General features: G+C 42.6%; 1 protein-coding gene and 1 long non-coding RNA gene across 2 annotated transcripts in view; one reads left to right on the forward strand and one right to left on the reverse strand.

The window, feature by feature from the left end:
- The first annotated feature begins 4,846 nt into the window (after positions 1–4,846).
- LOC149977463 (uncharacterized) overlaps positions 4,847–23,339 on the forward strand; it is a 53,520-nt gene continuing 35,027 nt past the window's right edge. The window contains exon 1 of the long non-coding RNA XR_016486683.1: positions 4,847–5,058. This is a non-coding gene — a long non-coding RNA (uncharacterized LOC149977463). The remainder of the gene's footprint in view (positions 5,059–23,339) is intronic.
- The window catches only part of masp1 (MBL associated serine protease 1), a gene marked incomplete at its 3' end in the record, with an annotated part of 72,366 nt that continues 67,235 nt past the window's right edge, over positions 18,209–23,339 (reverse strand). The window contains 4 exon segments of the mRNA NM_001160478.1: positions 18,209–18,226; positions 18,228–18,255; positions 18,258–18,980; positions 19,213–19,287. Coding sequence (NP_001153950.1) covers positions 18,209–18,226; positions 18,228–18,255; positions 18,258–18,980; positions 19,213–19,287 — 844 coding nt within the window.

The following is a 23,339-nucleotide window of genomic DNA, read 5'->3' on the forward strand; positions in this document are numbered from 1 at the left end:
CCGCAAACTTGATGATTGAGTTGGAGGCGTGCGTGGCCACGCAGTCGTGGGTGAACAGGGAGTACAGGAGAGGGCTCAGAACGCACCCTTGTGGGGTCCCGGTGTTGAGGATCAGCGGGGAGGAGATGTTGTTGCCTACCCTCACCCCCTGGGGGCGGCCCGTCAGGAAGTCCAGTACCCAGTTGCACAGGGCGGGGTCGAGACCCAGGGTCTCGAGCTTGATGACGAGCTTGGAGGGTACTATGGTGTTGAATGCCGAGCTGTAGTCAATGAACAGCATTCTCACATAGGTATTCCTCTTGTCCAGATGGGTTAGGGCAGTGTGCAGTGTGGTTGAGATTGCATCGTCTGTGGACCTATTTGGGCGGTAAGCAAACTGGAGTGGGTCTAGGGTGTCAGGTAGGGTGGAGGTGATATGGTCCTTGACTAGTCTCTCAAAGCACTTCATGATGACGGAAGTGAGTGCTACGGGGCGGTAGTCGTTTAGCTCAGTTACCTTAGCTTTCTTGGGAACAGGAACAATGGTGGCCCTCTTGAAGCATGTGGGAACAGCAGACTGGTATAGGGATTGATTGAATATGTCCGTAAACACACCGGCCAGCTGGTCTGCGCATGCTCTGAGGGCGCGGCTGCGGATGCCGTCTGGGCCTGCAGCCTTGCGAGGGTTAACACGTTTAAATGTCTTACTCACCTCGGCTGCAGTGAAGGAGAGACCGCATGTTTTCGAAGGAGAGACCGCCTGTTTTCGTTGCAGGCCGTGTCAGTGGCACTGTATTGTCCTCAAAGCGGGCAAAAAAGTTATTTAGTCTGCCTGGGAGCAGGACATCCTGGTCCGTGACTGGGCTGGATTTCTTCCTGTAATCCGTGATTGACTGTAGACCCTGCCACATGCCTCTTGTGTCTGAGCCGTTGAATTGAGATTCTACTTTGTCTCTGTACTGACGCTTAAACATTCACTATCAGTTTTCACACAGCCAGAAAGTAGCTAGTTATATAAAACATAGCGTTAACTAGTTAGATAAAAACTGACACAGCTACAAATAACTTAAACCGTAAAGCTACTAGTCCGGAGAAAACTCACGTCCGTTCTAACATATCAAAGTTTATTCACATTCATACATTTTTTATTTTAACTTACTTTGTTCTTGCCAACTTTCCTCGGTGTGGTGCGAAATGATGGTGATGCTGCACAGTACTTTTTCTCTTACTCACACACTGCTTGTAACAACCGAGAGTGAGAATGAAGCAGTCAGTGGAGGTGGGGGTAGTGACTCACATTCCAGCAGCAGAGACCTTTACAAAACAAAAGTTCCTCAATGAGTCTGAGGACTCGTTTTTAAAAAAAAGAGTCTAGTGAAATAAAAATTAAAATATTATTATTGTGGCAGGGGGGAGGGTATTTTAACTGCTTCTAACATTGGGGGACTCCCCTCCTACGTCCATGCGCACACACACACACACACACACACACACACACACACACACACACACACACACACACACACACACACACACACACACACACACACACACACACACACACACACACACACACACACTGGACACTGGACACAAAAGCTAGCTCGCTGTTGCTAAATAATTTGACCTGGGATATAAAGTTCATCTCTAAAAGCGTGCATCTTTTCCTTTAAGGCTCTGATATTGGCAGTCTCTGTGTCAAGTGAGATTTTTCCTGTCTGGAGAATCACATTCCTGTCCTCAATGCATTGCAGTACCTGCAATTATGGCAACTGGCATGTAATTCAACACAATGCTGCTCACCTCCTTCTTCAGTTGGGAGTAGGGCTGGTTCAGGGGCATGAGGATGGGGATGGGTAGACAGGGCTGCTGAGCCTGAAGCTGCGACTGTTGGGCCTGGCACCAGGCAGGGGCAGGGACAACTGATTTAGTATGAAAAGCTTGCTAAAAGTTTGCCTGCATTGATTAAATGTCAGCTAAAAGAGGAGCGAAATGTAAACACAGAATATTCTGTGAAGATATTCAGTAACTAATGCCTATTTCACTATGGACTAAGCTAACAGGTTAATTTCCACCACTCACGGACTACACCCACCTTCCTTTGTGAAAAATTGTGTGACATACTGTCGCCCTTTCTTTTCTCTCTCATGTCTTTCTTTTCTTTCTTTTCATTTTTGGAAGCCAGGTTTTTCAATAGGAAGCTGAGACATGATGCTTCACCGGCACTCCTCACTCGCAATTCACTGCTAGCAATACAGAGGCTCACTGGATTTTAACTTTTGGCCAAAAACAAGAAAATAAAAAGAAACGTTAGTTTTATTTGTACATTGTGATTTAAATATTATATTAATTATGATAGGTTAATCATTTAATATTTTTTTAAATGTACCTAATGTTCTAATAATATTTTAGGGCCCCTGTCAGTACCTCATCCCCATACTGTTTTTATTTATTTATTTTTCTGCTCTTTTGCACACCAATATGTCTATCTCTACCTTTACATAACCATCTGATCATTTATCACTCCAGTGTTAATCTGCATAATTGTAATTATTTGCCTACCTTCTCATGCCTTTTGCACACAATGTATATATGGACTCCCCTTTTTTCTACTGTGTTATTGACTTGTTAATTGTTTACTCCATGTGTAACTCTGTGTTGTCTGTTCACACTGCTATGCCTTATCTTGGCCAGGTCGCAGTTGCAAATGAGAACTTGTTCTCAACTAGCCTACCTGGTTAAATAAAGGTGAAATAAAAAATAAATAAAAAAGTCACAGGCCCTTAGAATCATCCTAACTTTCCCCCCATACGGCGCCCCTGACCATGCTGTTTAATCAACTTCTTGATATGCCACACCTGTCAGGTGGATGGATTATCTTGTTTACAAAATTTGAGAGAAATTAGCTTGTTGTGCATATGTAATATTTCTGGGATCTTTTATTTCAGCTCATGAAACAAGTATACAGTGCCTTCGGAAAGTATTCAGACCCCTTGACTTTTTCCACATTTTGTTAGCTGTATTATAACATTTATTGAATTGTTTTTCCCCCCTCATCAATCTACGCACATTAACCCACAATGACAAAGCAAAAACTGTTAATCAATTTTAGCAAATTTATTACAAATAAAAAACAGAAATGTCACAATTTCAGGGCTCTCCAGAGATGTTCGATTGGGTTCAAGTCCGGGCTCTTGCCGGGCCACTCAAGGACATTCAGAGACTTGTTCTGAAGCCACTCCTGTGTTGTCTTGGCTGTGTGCTTATGGGAGTTGTCCTGTTGGAAGGTGAACCTTTGCCCCAGTCGGAGGTCATGAGTGCTCGGAAGCAGGTTTTTATCAAGTATCTTTCTGTACTTTGCGCCATTCATCTTTGCCTCATCCTGACTAGTCACCCAGTCCCTGTCGCAGAAAAACATCCCCACAGCATGATGCTGCCAACATCCTTTAATTTATTTACAATTGAACCTTTATTTAACTAGGCAAGTCCGTTAAGAACAAATTCTTATTTACAATGATAGCCTACACCGGCCAAACCCGGACGGCGCAGGGACATTTGTGCGCTGCCCTATGGGACTGCCAATCACAGCCTGGAATTGAACCAGGGTCTATAGTAATGCCTTAGACCGCTGCGCCACTCGGGAGCCCAATGCTTCACCGTAAGCATGGTGCCAGGTTTCCTCCGGATGTGACGCTTGGCATTCAGGCCAAAGAGTTCAATTTTGGTTTCATCAGACCAGAGAATCTTGTTTGTCATGGTCTGAGAGTCTTAATTTGCCTTTTCGCAAACTCCAAGCAGGCTGTCATGTGCCTTTTACTAAGGAGTGGCAGAGATGGTTGTTCTTCTGGAACGTTCTCCCATTTCCACAGAGGAATTTTGGAGCTCTGTCAGAGTGACTATCGGGTTCTTGGTCACCTCCCTGACCAGGTCCCTTCTCCCCTGACAGCTCAGTTTGGCCGGGCGGCCAGCTCTCGGAAGAGTCTTAGTGGTTCCAAACTTCTTCCATTTAAGAATGATGGAGGCAACCAGGGACCTTCAATCTGCAGAAATTGTTTGTACCCTTCCCCGGATATGTGCCTCGACACAATCATGTCTCGGAGCTCTACAGAAAAATCCTTCAACTTCATGGTTTGGTTTTTGCTCTGCCAACTGTGGGACCTTATATACTATTGCCAGGTCTAAGTCTTTCCTTCCCAAATGTGTAAAAAAGGTGCAGTTTACAGAAAACACTTCTGCTCGTAAGGCTTTTATGTTCTTCTTTAACTTCAGGCTTTAGTCGAGTCGACCAAAAGCAAGAGTGTTTCCTGGTCCATCTCTTCCGCTGCAAAAGAAAGGGTAAAAGGGAAAGGGTGTACCTAATCAGATGCACAACTGAATGCATTAAACTGAAATGTTTCTTCCGATTTAACCCAAATGCTCTGAATCTGATGTGCAGGGGGCTGTCTTAAATCGACATCTTCAGTGCCCGGGGAGCAGTTGTTTTTGGGGGTTAACTGCTTTGCTCAAGGGCAGAATGGCTGATTTTTCCACCTTGCCGGATCAGGGATTCGAACAAGCGACCTATCAGTTACTGGCCCAATGCTCTTAACAGCTAGGCCTAAACAGTAGGGGTAAGGTTTTAAGGGATAGTTTCACCCACATTTCTAAATTAAATACTGTGGCAAAGAAGGGTGATGAAGAGTGATAAATGGAAGATATGTGAGAGCAGAACTAATAAACGGGCTCTGCCCGATCACTAAAATGGCCACCCCTGTCAGAACTACAGATCACAAATTGGCCGACCGCCAAAACTACAAGTCCCAGAAGCAAGGGGAACCCTCAGAAGGTGGAGCCGACCCACAGATAAACGGTCAAGAAAAACCAGGAAGAGAGAGAGAGAGTGCTGGAAGGATCTATGAACAATAGAGAAAAAGACAATAGAGATTGGCTGGATGTACCGTGTATGAGCTGGATTGTTTTGGACTTACCTGTTGGCGTTTGGACCTGGACCTACCGAGAACCCGATTCGTGTACCGAACCCTGCTATCCTTGACCTCGCCTACGGCCTGGGTGGACCAGGACGGAGAAACAAACACACAGGTACTGTCCTGTTCGAAATAACTTTCATTCTTGGGTGATTTGGTGACAGTTTACCACTTAATTTGTGACAAACGCTCCTAACCTTGAAGAGGTTTGCCACAATTCTTTGAGAGAGGGTTGTAACACTCGGCCAAATGGTTGAACAAAGGCAAGGGAGTGAAAATGAATAGGGGCGGCAGTGACTTCAAGGTTAGAAAGGCCGGACAATATTTAAACTCCCAAGCTGCCTCAGGGGAAATTTACAGGGAGTGATCCGTCAGCCAGAAGAGGGAGTGAACCACCCTACTGCTGTTGTGTCCTTGAGCATGGCACTTTACCCCTGAGTGTCCATGAACTGTTCCCTGCCTGTGATGTGTGTGTTGTGTGTCAGGTTGGTCACCGTGACAGAATATCTGTGCAAATAACCAATAAAGCAAGTAACATGCTGTCAAGACTGGGCACACAAGTGCACCATTGTGTGCATGTTGATTTTGTACATCCACACCAGATTCGCATCTGACATGCAGGTTGAAATATCAAAACAAACTCTGAACCAACTATATTAACTTGGGGACAGATTGTAACACATGAAAGATTCATGGACATTTAGCTAGCTAGCTCGCTGTTGCTAAATAATTTGTCCTGGGATATAAACAGTGGGTTGTTATTTTACCTGAAATGCACAAGGCCCTTTTTTTTTGATCTTTGTGTCATTTTGACCCATTTTGAGTCACACAAAATCGTGTTTTCTCTACTCCGACATTTAATCCACAGATAAAAGGGAAAACTAATAGTTTCTAGTAATCTCTCCTCCTTCAGTAGCAGTTCTTCTTCTGTGGACTTTATATCTCAACCAACTTTAAGGTGTATTACTAACACCAACTAGACTGGAGTGTGGACCTCAATTCATCTTTCAATCACCCACATGGTTATATGCTCCTAAAAACCAATGAGGACATGAGAGTCTTGCAATGCGTCAAGTGTCAAAAATAGAACCAAATTCTATTTTAGCGTTTGGCTACACAGACGCGCGAGAGCAGTGTCAATGAAATTATTGAATAACACGTACGTGTACATTTATTTTGCAACACTCGAGCACGTAAAGTGAGCGGTGTGGTCAACATGTAAGGTAAAATTAAGGCCTATCTCTGGTGGCTGTGTATGTAATGTATCTAGTCCCAAAGTGGCTGCATGGTTCTAAGAGGCTCTAGTGAAGCTAAGTCTTTCAAGTTTCCATTAAGGTTGTACTAATGGTTATTGATGAAAATGTGTAAGACGTAGATGCTGTCAACCAAAATCTGTGTTTTTTACCCCCAAAGCTCTGTCCTGATTCAGTCAGCTGGCGTCACGAGCGTGGTCGCGAAGCTAACGCTAGCTAGCTAATGTTACCACAGCCAGAGATATTAGCAAACAATGGCTAGATAGCTCATGTTCAAGCTAACATTAGCTAGCTACTTAATTATGGTAGTACAACCTATTTAAAACCTGATTGACCATCAAATTAATAATTCATAACATTTGTTACTTACAATTCTCATGGTTTTCAGTCAGCCAAAACACCCGTAGTCTGTCAAAATAACGTTAGCCGTTCGTCAGCCACTCAGTTGCAATAAAACTAGAATACTATTCTGGCGGACTTCACGCGCTGGTGGCGGGAGAATTAACCCACTAGCTGGGTTAAATGTCCATAGCCCAACCTTAATAACCTAGCACCAACAACCCAACCTTGCTGTATTTATAGAAAACAACCCAACTATTGACTCATTGCCTGCAACCCAGCATTTGGGTCATTCAAACAACCCAGCATGTTCTATAGTGTAACTTACATCTCACAGCCATGCATGCAAGAAGCCATGACCTGTCTTTTGCACACTCATTTCTCAATCCTCAGTTTGATTGAAGACCTCAAATTTGTATTTTTGCCCTGAAACTGATTGCTTCTAGAAAGAGAGAAGGAACAACAAATCAAATCAAATTTGATTGGTCACGTACACATGGCTAGCAGATGTTATTGTGAGCGTAGCGAAATGCTTGTGCTTCAAGTTCCGATAATGCAGCAATATCTTACTGAGGTCCTTTGTTACTTGTGTCCCCGCTCTCCGCTATAGTCCCAGCAAGATGTGCTTCTTTCTACAGCTTAGTCAGCTGAGGGACAGCAGTAGACTAGCCCATTCACTGATCCAGGAGACTGTAGCTGGCTGTTACATCCTGTGGTCATGCATTTGTGTAAAGGGAAGGGACGAAGTGTGTCCGAGTCCACGTCCACCCCGTTCTCACACTTAGGGAGGGAAGCCCTAAGTGTGAGAATGGGCTTCCCGGAATCACCTCTTCACTGTTGACGTTGAGATTGGTGTTTTGCGGATACTATTTAATGAAGCTGCCAGTTGAGGACTTGCGAGGAGTCTGTTTCTCAAACTAGACATTCTAATGTACTTGCACAGTTGTGCACCGGGGCCTCCCACTCCTCTTTCTATTCTGGTTAGGGCCAATTTGTGCTGTTTGGTGGAAGGGAGTAGTACACAGCGTTGTATGAGATCTTCACTTTCTTGGCAATTTCTCACATGGAATAGCCTTAATTTCTCAGAAGAATATACTGACGATTTTCAGAAGAAAAATTGAGCCTGTAAAATCGAACCCACAAATGCTGATGCTCCAGATACTCAACTAGTCCTAAGAAGGCCAGTTTTATTGCTTCTTTAATCGCACAACAGTTTCCAGCTGTGCTAACATAATTGCAAAAGGGTTTTGTAATGATCAATTAGCCTTTTAAAATGATAAACTTGGATTAGCTAACACAATGTGCCATTGCAACACAGGAGTGATGGTTGCTGATAATGGGACTCTGTACGCCTATGTAGATATTCCATAAAAAATCTGCTGTTTCCAGCTACAATAGTCATTTACAACATTAACCATGTCTACACTGTATTTTTGATCAATTTGATGTTATTTTACTGGACAATAAAATGTGTTTCTCTTTCAAAAACAAGGACATTTCTAAGTGACCCCAAACGTTTGAACGGTAGTGTAAAATATAATTTATAAGTCCAAAAATGTATGTAGTAACTACAGATAGACTTCATGGGAAAATCAAAAGTGTGCAAGTTTGAGTCCATTAGGCCTATGGATTTTTATCATTATAACCAGCGGGAATTAGATTGAGCAATAAAAGCCCCACTTTTATTCCATAGGCTGGGATATGCACTATGCAGCTGTTGCAAGAGCGCATTTTCTTTACACTGGCTGTCCACTGGTTTCAAAAACAATGATTGATAGGAAGCTTACACTTCTTGGATTCAACCATTATTGGGTTCAAATATATATTTAGATTTGTGAACAGCCATCCACAACAACCACAATCTGTAAGGTGCAAATTTCTAAATGAAAGAGCAGCAGTGTGATTCACATCAATGCGCTATGTAGATATCAGTGATATCCGTATCGCCATAGACTACCCCACTGCTGCCGTCCCCTCCGCTCTGAAATCGGAGTAGATGGCCAGACTGAATTTACGAACGTAACCAAAATGGCTACTTGCATTGTGGAGTCTTTTGTTAACACATGTAGCTAGCTAGCTAAAAAATTAACCATAATCCCAGTTACTACCCTGCATGAATCTGCAGGTATTTAACCAACCAGGTTCAATGTTAGCTAGCTAACATTAGGCTATAACTAGCAAAGCAAATGGCTCTGAGATACGAATAATAAAGTCATACACGAAACGTTAGCTAGCCAGCAATACACTAACTTGAAATGAATGAATGAATTTTCTGTCAAAATTAGAAACTTGTAATATCTGAAAATGTAGCTAGCTAGACTATCTTACCCATATACATCATGGATGGACGCATCTCCTGTCAGATGCCATTGTTGCCCTTAGTTAGAAGATGTTATCCGGAGACAGGTGTTTTCTCCATCTCCTTAGACATCATACTCGAATTCAGTTGATTTCAAAACTAGGTCCTCCAGAAAGTGGAGAGCAACATCTATGCAGTTTTTTTACCCAATAAAAAAATTAAAGCTGCATTAACAGGATTACCTAGACATTCTGACCAGCTCAAATAGACAGAAGCATGATATATGGCAGACAAATCCAAACTCATCTCTCAGCCAATCATGGCTAGCGGGAAGGTTGCTGACTTTTTCTGAGGCTAAACCAACTAGGCTTGTAATTTACCTCTTAAGGATCATACCCTTTTTTTTTTTTTTTTTTTCACCTAAAATGACATACCCAAATCTAACTACCTGTAGCTGAGGACCTGAAGCAAGGATATGCATATTCTTGGTACCATTTGAAAGGAAACACTTTGAAGTGTGTGGAAATGTGAAATAAATGTAGGGGAATATAACACATGAGATCTGGCAAAAGATAATACAAAGAAAAAAACATACATTTCAAAAAAACATTTGTTCCATCATCTTGGAAATGCAAGAGAAATGCCATTATATGACTTAGGAGTCTAGGCACAATTTAGATTTTGGCCACTAGATGGCAGCAGTATATATGCAAAGGTTTAGACTGATCCAATGAACCATTGCATTACTGTTCAAAATGTTGTATCAAGTCTGCCCAAATGTGCCGAATTGGTCAATTGATACATTTTCCAGTAGATAACTGCAGAGAACATACAAAAATGATATGGTAATAAAACATTTAAGTTTACACACTCTCAGGAATGTCATAAATGATGAATAATTAGCTTTCCTTCAGAAAACACACTAACCTTCTAGCCAGACACAGCAGGGGTTTAAACTGTAGAACCCAGTTCCTAGATCTGAATATAAAAAGTTATTTATCAAACAAAACTATGCTTCATTTTTTCTCTGGGACCCTCAGGAGGACACATCAGAGCAAGATTACTGAATGTAAGTACGTTATTTACCTTCAGAGGTGAATGTATCAAACCAGTTGCCATTATACGTTTTTGTTGGTGTGCACTCTCCTCAAACAATAGCATGGTGTTTTTGGACAGTGCAGTAAATTGGACAGTGCAGTTAGATTAACAATAATTTGAGCTTTCTGCCCATATAAGACATGTCTATGTCCTGGGAAATGTTCTTGTTACTTACAACGTCATGCTAATCACATTAGCGCACGTTAGCTCAACCTTCCCGCAGGGGGGGACACCGATCCCATTGAGGTGCTAACAATTGTATTCATCGATGGCATACAAGTTTGTTATTAAGGCACATGAAAGTACACATGTTTTTTGAAGGCATTTCTGCCAAAACACGCATTCTGATGATTTTTTTTTTTTAAAGCTTACGTTTAAACGGCTCTCCTGTGAAGTAGTGACCCGCGATGTACGCCTAGTTTCCTGAAATGGGTCACAAATAAGCATCAATCAGTGGGTCTTGCAACGGCTATACAGAGATGAACAGTTTACAGATGAGTATAGTGATGTGTCCTATAAGAAGAATTGGTGGCAAATCTGATGGCCGAATTGTAAAGAACATCTTGCAGTTTGAGAGCACCCTTACCTGCCGATCTATAAATTACGTCTCCGTAATCTAGCATGGGTAGCATGGCCATCTTAATCAGGGTTAGTTTGGCAGCTGGGGTGAAAGAGGAGCTATTATGATAGAGGAAACCAAGTCTAGATTTAACAGGTTTGATATGTGCTGAGAGGAGGACAGTGTACCGTCTAGCCATACTCCCAAGTACTTGTATGAGGTGACTACCTCAAGCTCTAAACCCTCAGAGGTAGTAATCATGCCAAACCACATGACCTTTGTTTTGCAGGTGTTCAGAACAGGGTCAAGGGCAGAGTTTATTTTATCTTATTTAACGTTTATTTAACTAGGCAAGTCAGTTAAGAACAAATTCTTATTTACAATGACTACCCAAGCCAAACCCTAACCTGGACGAAACTGGGCCAAATTTGTGCTGCCCTATGGGACTCCCAATCATGGCTGGTCGTGATACAGCCTGGAATCAAACCGGGGTCTGTGGTGATGCCTCTAGCACTGAGATGCAGTGTCTTAGACCACTGCATACCTCGGGAGTTCGACTAAATCTTGCAAAATCTGTTGTGAATGCATTGTAATGTTTTTAAAATTGTATAACTGCCTTAATTTTTATGGACCCCAGGAAGAGTAGCTTCTGCCTTGGCAGCAACTAATGGGGATCCATAATAAATACAAATAGTCAGGCAAGAGCAAGGACAGACTGGTATCAACAATGTTGTGTCTAAATGGCACCCTATATTATAGGGAATAGGGTGCAATTTGGGACACATCCAGCTGGATCCAGGTATTACAAGGATTAGCTCACCACCGCATGCCTCAAGGTCTTCAAAACGTCATGCTAGGAGACTGACTGACTGACAGTGTTTACAGATTAGAAATCACTATCACTAGAAACTCTATTGAAAAATGTATCATTTAATCTACTGACGAAGGGATAATATGTCAAAGGGGTACCAACTGAATGGACCTCCAGTTACAAACAAAGTGTAATCACATAATCGCAAAGTGTAATCGCATAATTGATATCTTTGATAAGCGCTTCACAGTTACACAGTGAACATTAAAGGAGAACATAAAACACAGGTGACATTTTCTGCATCCAAATGGCACATTCATTCTTAAATATAATGCACTACTTTTGACCAGGGTCAAAGTAAGTGCACAATGTAGGGAATAGGGTGCCATTAGGGATGTAGCAATGGACTGGAGATAGACACTTGACGACAGGTTAAACAGGAGGTAAAAACAGTGTTGTCTTACTAATCCGATCATTCTCATCTTTATAAGTTGTTCTGCCCACTCTTATACACCCCATACTTGCTTTGTTTACATTGCTGTAACACCCCTCATGAAAATATAATTTTAATACAATTTCCATATCATTTATGGCCCACTATAATCGTTTATGGCCCACTAACACCTTGCGTGTGGGCTGATCTATTTGTGACCAACTGGGTATTGAACCCGCGTTGTCTGGAGTGATTTAAGACTGTTATCCCACTGAGCTAAGGCCTACCGTTTTTACAAAAAAAATACTGCAACTTTGCTGTCTCCATTGACCACACTGTCTTCTATAACGCTGGCTGCAACACAGTCATCCACAAGGAGTGTCTGTTGAAACGACCCCTTGGGAAAAACACGTTTCGACACCTCTTGGTGCAGAATCTGACTCAAGCAGATATTACGATATCTTGTTACATTCAATCAGTAAACCTGATTGACTATTTTTTTTCATGATTTCTAGCCAGCTGTCTCTGTGAGTGAGAAACTTCCCTCCTCTTTGGAGTCATGTGATACTGTAGCTAAGATTAACTTCTCTTGTCCTTCTCAAAACGAAAGCATCTATGTGCAGAGTAGACTCTACATCCGATGATACATTTTCCGCTTTGAGAGGGACTGAAACCCCTTACACCGAAACTAACGGAGTCAATTCCACCACTGACCCGATGACTCCCACTGAAACACTGTGCAATATTGCAGAAAGATATCCTCATCTCAGTTCGCAGGGCCTGGAATGGATGCCATATGTGGACACTGTGGTGACTGGCAGGCCACGACAGCCACAGAGTTTTGAAGCACAAACACCAGGAGATTTGGTTGAAATGTTAGTCAGAAAGGTTAGCGGCTGCTGACAACTCACACAAAGTGTCCGACCTTTTCGCTTGTGCCTTGGACACCAACTGCTGGTGGGGGAGTCCCGAGACACATGATGAGCCAGAGGGGGGGGGGGGGGTCTAGACTACGTGCAACACTAAGGCCGCCCGATAAGGAAACAAATCAAGTTGTAAATGTCCCCACGAGATCGGAGAGGAGCCGACAAGCCCCTCAAAGGGGATAAGCTTAGAATACAGTTGAAGTCGGAAGTTTGCATACACTTAACCTATTTTTGGGTAGGTGGAGGGAGTCTAGAAGTGCATCTAGGAATCTTTGGGTTGCCCGAGAATTTATAACACAGCTTTTGATGATCCTTGGTTGGGGTCGAAGCAGATTATTTGTTGTAATTGCAAACGTAATAAAATGGTGGTCTGCGAGTCCAGGATTATGAGGAAAAACGTTAAGATCCACAATATTTATTCCACGGGACAAAACTAGGTCCAGGATATGACTGTGGCAGTGAGTAGGTCCTGAGACATGTTGGACAAAACCCTCTGAGTCAAGGATGGCTCCGAAAGCCTTTTGGAGTGGGTTTTCCATGTGAATATTAACTTCTTGACGCTGTGATCCCTTCTTGACGCGGTCATCCCTGTCGCGGGATCATTTTCGTCAGCAACCACTGAATAGCATAGCGCAACAGTCAAATAATATTACTAAAACATTTTCATATTCATGAAATCACAAGTGCAATATTGCAAAACACAGCTTAGCCTTTTGTTAATCCACCTGTCGTCTCAGATTTTGAAATTATGTTTACAGCGAAAGCAATCCAAGCATTTGAGTAAGTTTATCGATAGCCTAGCATAGCATTATGTACACTTAGCATCAGGAAGCTTGGTCACGAAAATCAGAAAAGCAATCAAATGAACCGTTTACCTTTGATGATCTTCGGATGTTTTCACTCACGAGACTCCCACTTACTCAACAAATGTTCCTTTTGTTCCATAAAGATTATTTTTATACCCCAAAATACCGATGTTTGTTTGTCGCGTTATGTTCAGAAATCCACAGGAAAGAGCGGTCACGACAATGCAGACGGAAATTCCAAATAGTCTTCATAATGTCCACATAAACATGTCAAATGTTTTTTTAATCAGGTAGTTTTTAAAATATATATTCGATAATATAGCAACCGAGTGTGTAGGTTTTTCAATAACAGTGGGAGGAACAATGGCGGCTTTACTCTGTAGCACAAAAACTTACTCTGAGAGCCCCCACCTATCCACTTACGCAATGTGATCTTTCACGTTAATTTTTCAAAATAAAAGCCTGACACTATGTCTAAAGACTGTTGACACCTTAGTGAAGCCAGAGAAAAGGAATATGGTTGATATCCCTTTAAATGGAGGATAGGCATGCAAAGGAACAGAAGGGTTTCAAAATAAGAGGCACTTCCTGATTGGATTTTCCTCAGGGTTTCCCCTGCAATATCAGTTCTGTTATACTCACAGACAATATTTTGACAGTTTTGGAAACTGTTTTCTATCCTAACCTGTCAATTATATGCGTATTCTAGCATCTGGTCCTGAGAAATAGGCCGTTTACTTTGGAACGTTATTTTTCCAAACATAAAAATAGTGGCCCCTAGCTTCAAGAGGTTAAAGTCAAAAACGTGAAAAAAAAAATGTGAATATTATCTGACTACAAGGTCAGATTAGAAATTCATGTAACTCAGTGAAGAACGCTGTATACGGCCCAGGAGGCCTGTAAACAGTAGCTATAAAATGTGATTGAGTAGGTTGCAGAGATTTCATGACTATAAGTTTTTTTGTAAATTGAATTATGCTATATGCAAATGTTAGCAACACCTCTGCCTTTGAGGTATGCGCGGGTGATATATGGTCACTAGTGTAACCAGGAGGAGGGGCCTCATTTAACAAAGTAAATTCATCAGGCTTAAGCCATGTTTCAGTCAGGCCAATCAAATCAAGATTATGATCAGTGATTGGTTCATTGACTATAACTGCCTTGGAAGTGAGGGATCTAACATGAAGTAGCCCTATTTTGAGATGTGAGATATCACAATCTTTTTCAATAATGTCAGGAATGGAGAGGTCTTTATTCCAGTGAGATTGCTTAAGCTAACACCTCCATGTTAAGTTTTGCCCAACCTAGATCGAGGCATATACACGGTCTAAATGGCGATATCTGAGCTGATTACGTTTTAGGCAGACTCCACTAAGCTGTCAGCCTGGCCTGCACCGTGCTGCCTGGCCTGCACCCTATCTTATTATAAGATGAGATCACCCCCTCCCAGTTAGGATGGAGTCCGCCACTCCTCAGCAGGCCAGGCTTGGTCCTGCTTGTAGATGAGTCATATTTCGGGAGGGCAGGAAACAGTCTTCAACCAACAATTAAGTTGTGAGACTCTGCTGTAGAGCTCATCACTCCCCGTAACTGGGAGGAGGCCAGAGACAATTACTCGATGCTGACACATCTGTCTAGTTAATTTACACACTGAAGCTATGTTGTGCTTGGTGACCTCTGACTGTTTCATCCGAACATTGTTGGTGCCGACGTGGATAACAATATCCCTATTCTCTCTACATTTGCCAGTTTTAGCCTTAGCCAGCACCCTCTTTAGATTAGCCTTTACGTTGGTAGCCCTGCCCCCTGATAAACAGTGTATGATCGCTGGATTAATTTTTAAAAGTCTAATACTGGCGGTATTGGAGTCGCCAATGACTAGGGTTTTCAATTTGTCAGAGCTAATGGTGGGAGGCTTCGGCGGCTCAGACCCCGTAACGGGTGGAGGAGAGACTGGAGAAGGCTCGGAACCGGTTGAACGTTTCTGTCAGCTGAATGAGCGACACCGGTTGAGCAATCCGACAGCATTTCCTTCCAGAAGTCTTGAGAAAATTGTCCAGCTGCGGGGACTGTGCGACGGGATTTATACTACTATCTGTACTTACTGGTGGCAACGATGCTGTTTCATCCTTTCCTACTCTTAAATCACCACTGCCTAACAATTGCGTCTGAAGCTGGGCTTGCAGCACGGCTATCCTCACCATAAGGAAATAGGTTTCCTGTGTATTATGAGTACAGCGACTGCAACTAGATGGCATAGTGTTAATGTTCATGTTACTACTTAGCTTCGGCTGTTGGAGGTAGAACCATGTCCAGATGAAGTGTTCAAAAGTTGTATGAAAAAAGTTGAGCGAGGGGGAAAAAAAAAACTTAAGACATTGGTAAAATGTGTAAAATAAAGATTTAGATTAAATGGTTATTAAAAATGAAAAAGTAAAACCGTAAAGTAGGCAGGAGGCAAAGTACCAACAAAGTATCCAAACAATGTATACATTTTTTTTAATTGAGTTAACAAAAACTCTCTTTTTTGCTATCTTGAGTAAGCCAGCTCAAAAATGCAGGTGTTTCAGGTTAGCTCAGTGCTTTCTGTGGTGGTGGGGCAGCAGGCGGAAAATACAGAGTGTAGGGCCACGAAAGACTGCCACGCCGCCTTCCAGTTCAAGTGAGCACAGCATAACAAGGTGAGTCCAAAAATGTCTTGAATTCTGCTGCATAAATGATGTAATATGCCAGGAAGACATGTACAGTTGAAGTCAGAAGTTTACATATACCTTAGCGAAATACATTTAAACTCAGTTTTTCACAATTCCTGACATTTAATCAGAGTAAAATGTCCCTGTCTTAGGTCAGTTAGGATAACCACTTTATTTTAAGAATGTGAAATGTCAGAATAATGGTAGAGAGAATGAAAGAATCCACAAGATTCCCACAATAAGTTGGGTGAATTTTGACCCATTCCTCCTGACAGAGCTGGTGTAACTGAGTCAGGTTTGTAGGCCTCCTTGCTCGCACACGCCATTACCTTGAACAGGAAAGTTCAGGAAAGTTGTTGAACTGCCATGTAGGCGAGTGAGTGTTCCTATCGACTGGCTCGGAGTGGGCCGTCTACCTAGCAGCTGTTAACTTATAACATTGGGCCATGTGACCTGACCAGGAACAACTCTGGGCCCTAATGATGGGCTATAAGGAGGAGCAGGTTACAAGGTCAGGAAAAACATGTTAATTCTTATAAATAGTGTAGCTACAAATAACTCCACAGTGGATCAGGCCAGAAATAACTTATTCCCACAACAATGTTTAGAAGACATGAAATTGAATACCAATTAATGTAATCTATGTCTATTTTTTTTTCTAAATCCGCAGGGGATCCCACCACAGGTAGAAGATGCATGGCAAGCACATAAACACCCCACGACCACCCCTCTTGCCCTACCAACCCCCACCTCACCCCCAAACATACACTATGGCACAAATCACTTCCTCATTATAGTTCTGATGTAATGTAAGCTACTACCCCCCCCTTCCTCCCCACTGGTAATGGCCTTGACATTAAAAACTGATAAGACAACAACTGACTTAAATGTTTTCCTCTCATGGTATAGGTCTTCATTGGTGTTGTGATTGCTAACTGCTGACAATACAGTTTACACACATACTTACAGAAGACTAAGAGTAAAGTTGAATTGATTATATTTTAATTCACAATTGACTAGATTTTAATCCACAATGTCGAAAGCACATGGACATGGTTAAATTGTCAATTCCCCTGCAGAAACATTTAATCTGACACCAATGCTGGTAGCTATGGTCTGAGAGGGATCAAGAAGAACAGAACCTCAGTAACACAACAGCATTTCAATGCCTTCTCAAAAAATGTGGTTATTTCATTATCAATTTTACCATCCATGATAATGTCAAGGAAATACAAAATAATACTGGTCAATGCCATGTGCAAATTATAAAACATCATTAGATGACATGTGCAGTATGTCCCTACTCTTATATGTTAGGGGTAACTTGTCAGATATAAATGGCTACAGCATTATATGGGTTTAGGAGTACAGTTTGTATCTGAGAGCACATGAATGATACATTGGAGTTTATCATATAAGAATGCACAAGGATTTCAAGTCGAGTTTGACATGGAATTGCTTGTCATCGGGACGTAATTGACACGATCATATAAAATATAAGGGCTTATGAGTGTGATAAGATGAGGTTGGAGTGTATTGTTGGAGTACAATAATTAATGATCAGCTTTTCAGGTATCATGTGTGGAGATAATTGGAGATAATCTTTTGAATTCATAATAGAAAATAAAAATATAATGTTGGGTGGTGTCAATTTAAAGGTTTTAAAGAATTATATTATTTCATCATCCAACTCATCTCCTAATTATAGCTGAATTTACATGAACTTGATCCCCAACCCTGAAGAGAGGAGTTATGAAGGGGAAAGGGGACGAGGGTGCACAGGAGACCGAGGACATGAGACGTGGATAGGGGACAGGTTGAACAGAGGGGAATGATACATTGGAGTTCATCATATAAGAATGCACAAGGATTTCAAGTCGAGTTTGACATGGAAATTGCTTGTCATCGGGATGTGACTGAGCCCCCTTATTCCCTCTCACCACCACGGCCCCGTCCCCAGTTGGCTCTGCAACCAATCGGCGTAGTTGGCCACCCGGGTGTAAACTCCATAAACCCTCTGGCTCCCACACTCCTCCGGGCCCCCCCATGACACCAGGCCTTGGGCCACCCAGCGCCCGCTTCCGGGCTCCTCCATCACGAACGCCCCCCCGCTGTCCCCCAGGCACGTGTCGCGCCCACCCTCGTAGAAGCCGGCACAGAACATGTTGTCAGTGATGTTGTAGTTGATGGAGCGTGATGCATAGCTGGCCTTACACTCCTCCTGTGCCACCACAGGCAGCTTGACATACTGCAGCACGTCCGACACCATGCCCAGGTCAGAGGAGAGTGCGGTGATGTCGGCGGCCACAGAGGCATTGGGGTTGGAGATGCCCCAGCCGGCCACCAGGCCCAGGGTGTTGAGCTGGGGGCTCTGGGGCCTGTCTTTGCCCTGGGGAGGGGGCAGGCAGATGGGCCGCACCAGCTCCCCCACTGGCACCGCCTGACTCAGCTTGACCAAGGCGATGTCGTTGTTGTAGTTGCGAGGGTCGAAGTGAGGGTGGAGGATGACTTGTTCCACAGAGCGGTTGGTGGCGTTTTGCTTGGCACGGACATCGTGCAGGCCTAGGTAGACTCGGACGTGTTCGGGCGCCACAGGCACTACGGTGGCGCCGCGGCGTTGGGAGCGCAGGACGTGAGCGGCGGTGAGGACCCAAGACTCAGAGAGCAGGGCACCGCTCCCGAACCAGCGGTCCTCCGGGACACGGGACATGTCTTCCACGGTGAGGAGAACCTGCCAGGGGAAGAGACCTGGCACAGTGCTGCGCCCCCCGACGATACGCTTAATCTGTGCTGGGAAGGGCTGGGACGGCTCCCCACATGCTGAAACACACAGACATAGACACACAGTGTGTGATTTGGACTCATGCTCTCGTGATGAGGTAGCCCTGTTTGCAACTTAAAACCAGTGGCACGCTCGGTCCAAGAAAGAATTTTGAAATAGTTTAGACGATGGTTTCCCGAACAGGAGACCGGAACTCGGATCCCTACAGATCGGATCCATACACGCTTACTGTACAAATTCAACAGTTAGGCCTGCAGTTGTGAAGCTTACCTGGCAAACAGGTAGGAGTTTTAGTCCCATGTTCTGAGTTGGTCCACTCTCCCTTCTCTCCACAGGTGTACATACCTGCACAGACAGTCAATAAATGACATACAGTTGAAGTCGGAAGTTTACATACACCTTAGCCAAATACATTTAAACTCAGTTTTTCACAATTCCTGACCTTTAATCCTAGTAAACATTCCCTGTCTTAGGTCAGTTAGGATCACCACTTTATTTTAAGAAGTGAAATGTCAGAATAACATTTCACAGCTTTTATTTCTTCTGACCCACATTCCCAGTGGGTCAGAAGTTTACATACACTCAATTAGTATTTGGTAGCATTGCATTTTAATTATTTATCTTGGGTCAAACGTTTTGGGAAGCCTTCCACAAGCTTCCCACAATAAGTTGGGTGAATTTGGCCCATTCCTCCTGAAAGAGCTGGTGTAACTGAGTCAGGTTTGTAGGCTTCCTTGCACGCACACGCTTTTTCAGTTCTGACCACACATTTTCTAAAGGATTGAGGTCAGGGCTTTGTGATGGCCACTCCAATACCTTGACTTTGTTGTCCTTAAATAATTTTGCCACAACATTGGAAGTATGCTTGGGGTCATTGTCCATTTGGAAGACCCACTTGCGACCAAGCTTTAACTTCCGGACTGATGTCTTGAGATGTTGCTTCGATTTAATCTTAATCTGTATTGACGTTTTGCTTGTTTGATGGTTCGTCTGAGGACATAGTGGGATTTCCTATAAGCACCCTGATTAGTCTCCCGCCCCTTGAAAGCGGCAGCTCTAGCCTTTAGCTTGATGCGGATGTTGCCTGTAATCCATGGATTCTGTTTGGGATATGTACGTTGTATGTACAGTCACGGTGGGGATGATGTCATCCATGCACTTATTGATGAAGCCAATGACTGAGTTGGTGTATTCCTGAATGCCATTGGATTAATCCCGGAACATATTCCAGTCTGTGATAGCAAAACAGTCCTGTAGTGTAGCATCCGTGTCATCTGACCAATTCCGTATTGAGTACCGGTACTTCCTGCTTTAGTTTAGCTTGTAAGCAGGAATCAGGAGGATAGAATTGTGATCAGATTTGCCAAATGGAGGGTGGGGGAGAGTTTTGTATGCATCTCTGTGTGTGGAGTAAAGGTGGGCTAGGATTTTTTTTCCCCTAGTTGCATATGTGACATGCTGGTAAAAATTTGGTAAAACTGATTTAAGTTTGCGGTCACTAGGAGCTCCACTTCTGGGTGAGCCTTTTCTTCTTTGCTAATGGCCTTATAGAGTTGGTTGAGAGCGGTCTTAGCGCCATCTTCGCTTTGTGGTGGTAAATAGATTGCAACGAGTAATACAGATGAGAACTCTTGGTTGATAGTGTGGACGACAACTTATCATAAGGTACTCTACCTCAGGCGAGCAATACCTCGACACTTCTTTAATATTAGACATCGCACACCAGCTGTTATTGACAAAAAGACACACACCCCCTCCCCTCGTCTTACCAGAGGTAGCGTCCCTGTTCTGCCGGTGCATGGAAAATCCCTCCAGCTCTATATTGTCTGGTTATTCATTCAGCCACGTCTCAGTGAAACATGAGATACTACAGTTTTTAATGTCCCTTTGGTAGGATAATCTTAATAATAGGTCATCAATTTTGATTTCTCACGATTGCACGTTAGCAAGGAGAATGGAAGGAATTGGGAGTTTACTCGCTCGCCTCCAGCTTCTCAGAAGGATCCCCGATCTGTGTCCCCCTTTCCCAGCATATTTTCTTCACGCAAAAGGCGTGGATCTGGGCCTGTTCCAGTGAAAGCAGGATATCCTTCTCATCGGACTCGTTAAAGGAAAAAGTTTCTTCCAGTCCGTGGTGAGTAATCTCTTTTCTGATGTCCAGAAGTTATTTTCGGTCATAAGAGACGGTAGTAGCAACATTATGTACACAATAAGTAAGCTTGTTGGCGCCTGCGAGCAGTGTGGGTGCAATAATTGAATAACATAGATTTCTAAATTTATTTTGCAACGCTCGCTCACACGACGCGAGCTGTGTGGTCAGCCTGTAAGTGGTTTCTCATGGTTTTTGTATGCAATGTTCGATTATGTCAATTCTACATTTCTTCAATTTGTGTAAACTGTGAGCAAGAATAAATAAAGTCAAAGCTGCTCGTTCCCTCAATTGCCATTTAGAAAATATCAACGTGACCTAAAAATAGCATATGATGATAATGATTTTCGTAATTGCTCAACAAATCAATGTAGCCTAATGGCAGGCAGGAATTGAGTTTCAAGTAGGCCTACAGATATTCCACAATTTGTATTTGTATTTATTAAGGATCCCCATTAGCTGCTACCGAGGCAGCAGCTACTCTTCTTGCGGTCCAGCAACATTAACACAGTTATATACCGTTTAAAATAATACATTTCATAACACTATACCCAATACATTAAGTGTGTTCCCTCAGGCCACTACTCAACGATCACATATTTACAATACAACATACATGTGTACGTGTGTAGAGTGCAGGTCTTATCATGTGTGCCTGTGTGTGTGTCTCTTCACAGTCCCATAAGGTGTATTTTTATCAGTTTATCTGATTCTACTGCTTGCATCAGTTACCTGATGTGGAATAGAGTTCCATGTAGCCATGGCTCTATGTAGTACTGAGAACCTCCCATAGTCTGTCCTTGACTTGGTGATTGTTAAGAGAACTTTGGTCGCATGTTCTGTGGGGTATGCATGGGTGTCCGTACTATGTGCTAGTTGTTTAAACCCCTTGGTGCATTCAGCATGTCAACACTTCTTACAAAAACAAACACTGAAGTCAAGCTCTCCTCCACTTTGAGCAATGAGAGATTTACATGCATATTAATAATGTTAGCTCTCCATGTGCATTTAAGGGCCAGCCATGCTGACCTGTTCTGAGCCAATTGTAATTTTCCGAGGTCCCTCTTTGTGCTACCTGACCACACAACTGAACAGTAGTCCAGGTGTGACAAAACTAGAGCCTGTAGGACCAGCCTTGTTGTTAGTGTTGTTAAAAGTGCAGAGCAGTGCTTTATATGAAAGTGTTAATTATTTGAAGTGAAGTTTTTAAACTCGTTTTAATTGTTAACTTAACTATTATTCATGATGAACTAGTGTCAATGTTGATTAATCCCAGGTCACAATCCTGCAATAAAGAGCAGAAGGGAATCTGTCTCTAATTTGTATTTTTCTGTGTTTTATTCTCAAATGAACACTACCTTTTTGTTCAGTTGTAAGCTCTCCAATTAGTTTAATTTGATTATCACTCTTTTTTCAGAATATCAGCCATGTGAACCCATTAAGCAAATGATATTGGCATGCAACGGCAATTCAGCCATAGGCCTACAGCAGTGGTTACCAACACCAGTCCTTGAGTAACCCCAACAGCACACTTTTGTTGTAGCCCCGGACAAACATACCTGATTCAACTCATTGAGGGGCTGATGAGTAGTTGACAAGTTGAATCAGGTGTGCTTGTCTGGGGGTACAATAAAAATGTGTACTGTCAGGGATACTCATGGATCGGAGTTTGGAACAACTGGCCTACAGTATGATGGCATTTGCCTTATGGCCATTTGCAATGCACCCATTGACATTGTGCATCTGAAGCAAAGAATAGCTTAACTCACACATTGTTTACATAGTGTTGAGCTATATGTTCTCAATTTAAAAATGATACCAGTAAACAATGCATATGAGGCTAATCACTATACTCGTTTTTGTACATGCATTGTGCTGACATGAAATTGTTTAGTGCAAATCCAACCCCTAGGTAGTGAAATGTCTGGAATCAGATGATAGGCTGTTTAGTTTAAAACATACACACAACTACTACAACCACCAAGTTCAATGACAGATACTTTTCTCCCAGAAGGTCTCATTGGCACTTGGAGTTGCCACTATGATAATGAATATGGTTTGCCTAAAGTGTTTAAACTGTAAAGAAAGAATAGTTAGGCTATAAGAAATATATTTTATTCAATGGGGCAAGAAAAAGCAGAGATGACACACAAAATACTTTTCATTTCACCCATACAACAATATAGACTATTATTGAAATAAAGTATGTTCACAAACATATATCCAAATGACATGTTATATAGTCATA

Source organism: Oncorhynchus mykiss, chromosome 15, assembly GCF_057628025.1.
Source record: "Oncorhynchus mykiss isolate SJ-2025 chromosome 15, ASM5762802v1, whole genome shotgun sequence".
Classification (NCBI taxonomy): Eukaryota; Metazoa; Chordata; class Actinopteri; order Salmoniformes; family Salmonidae; genus Oncorhynchus; species Oncorhynchus mykiss.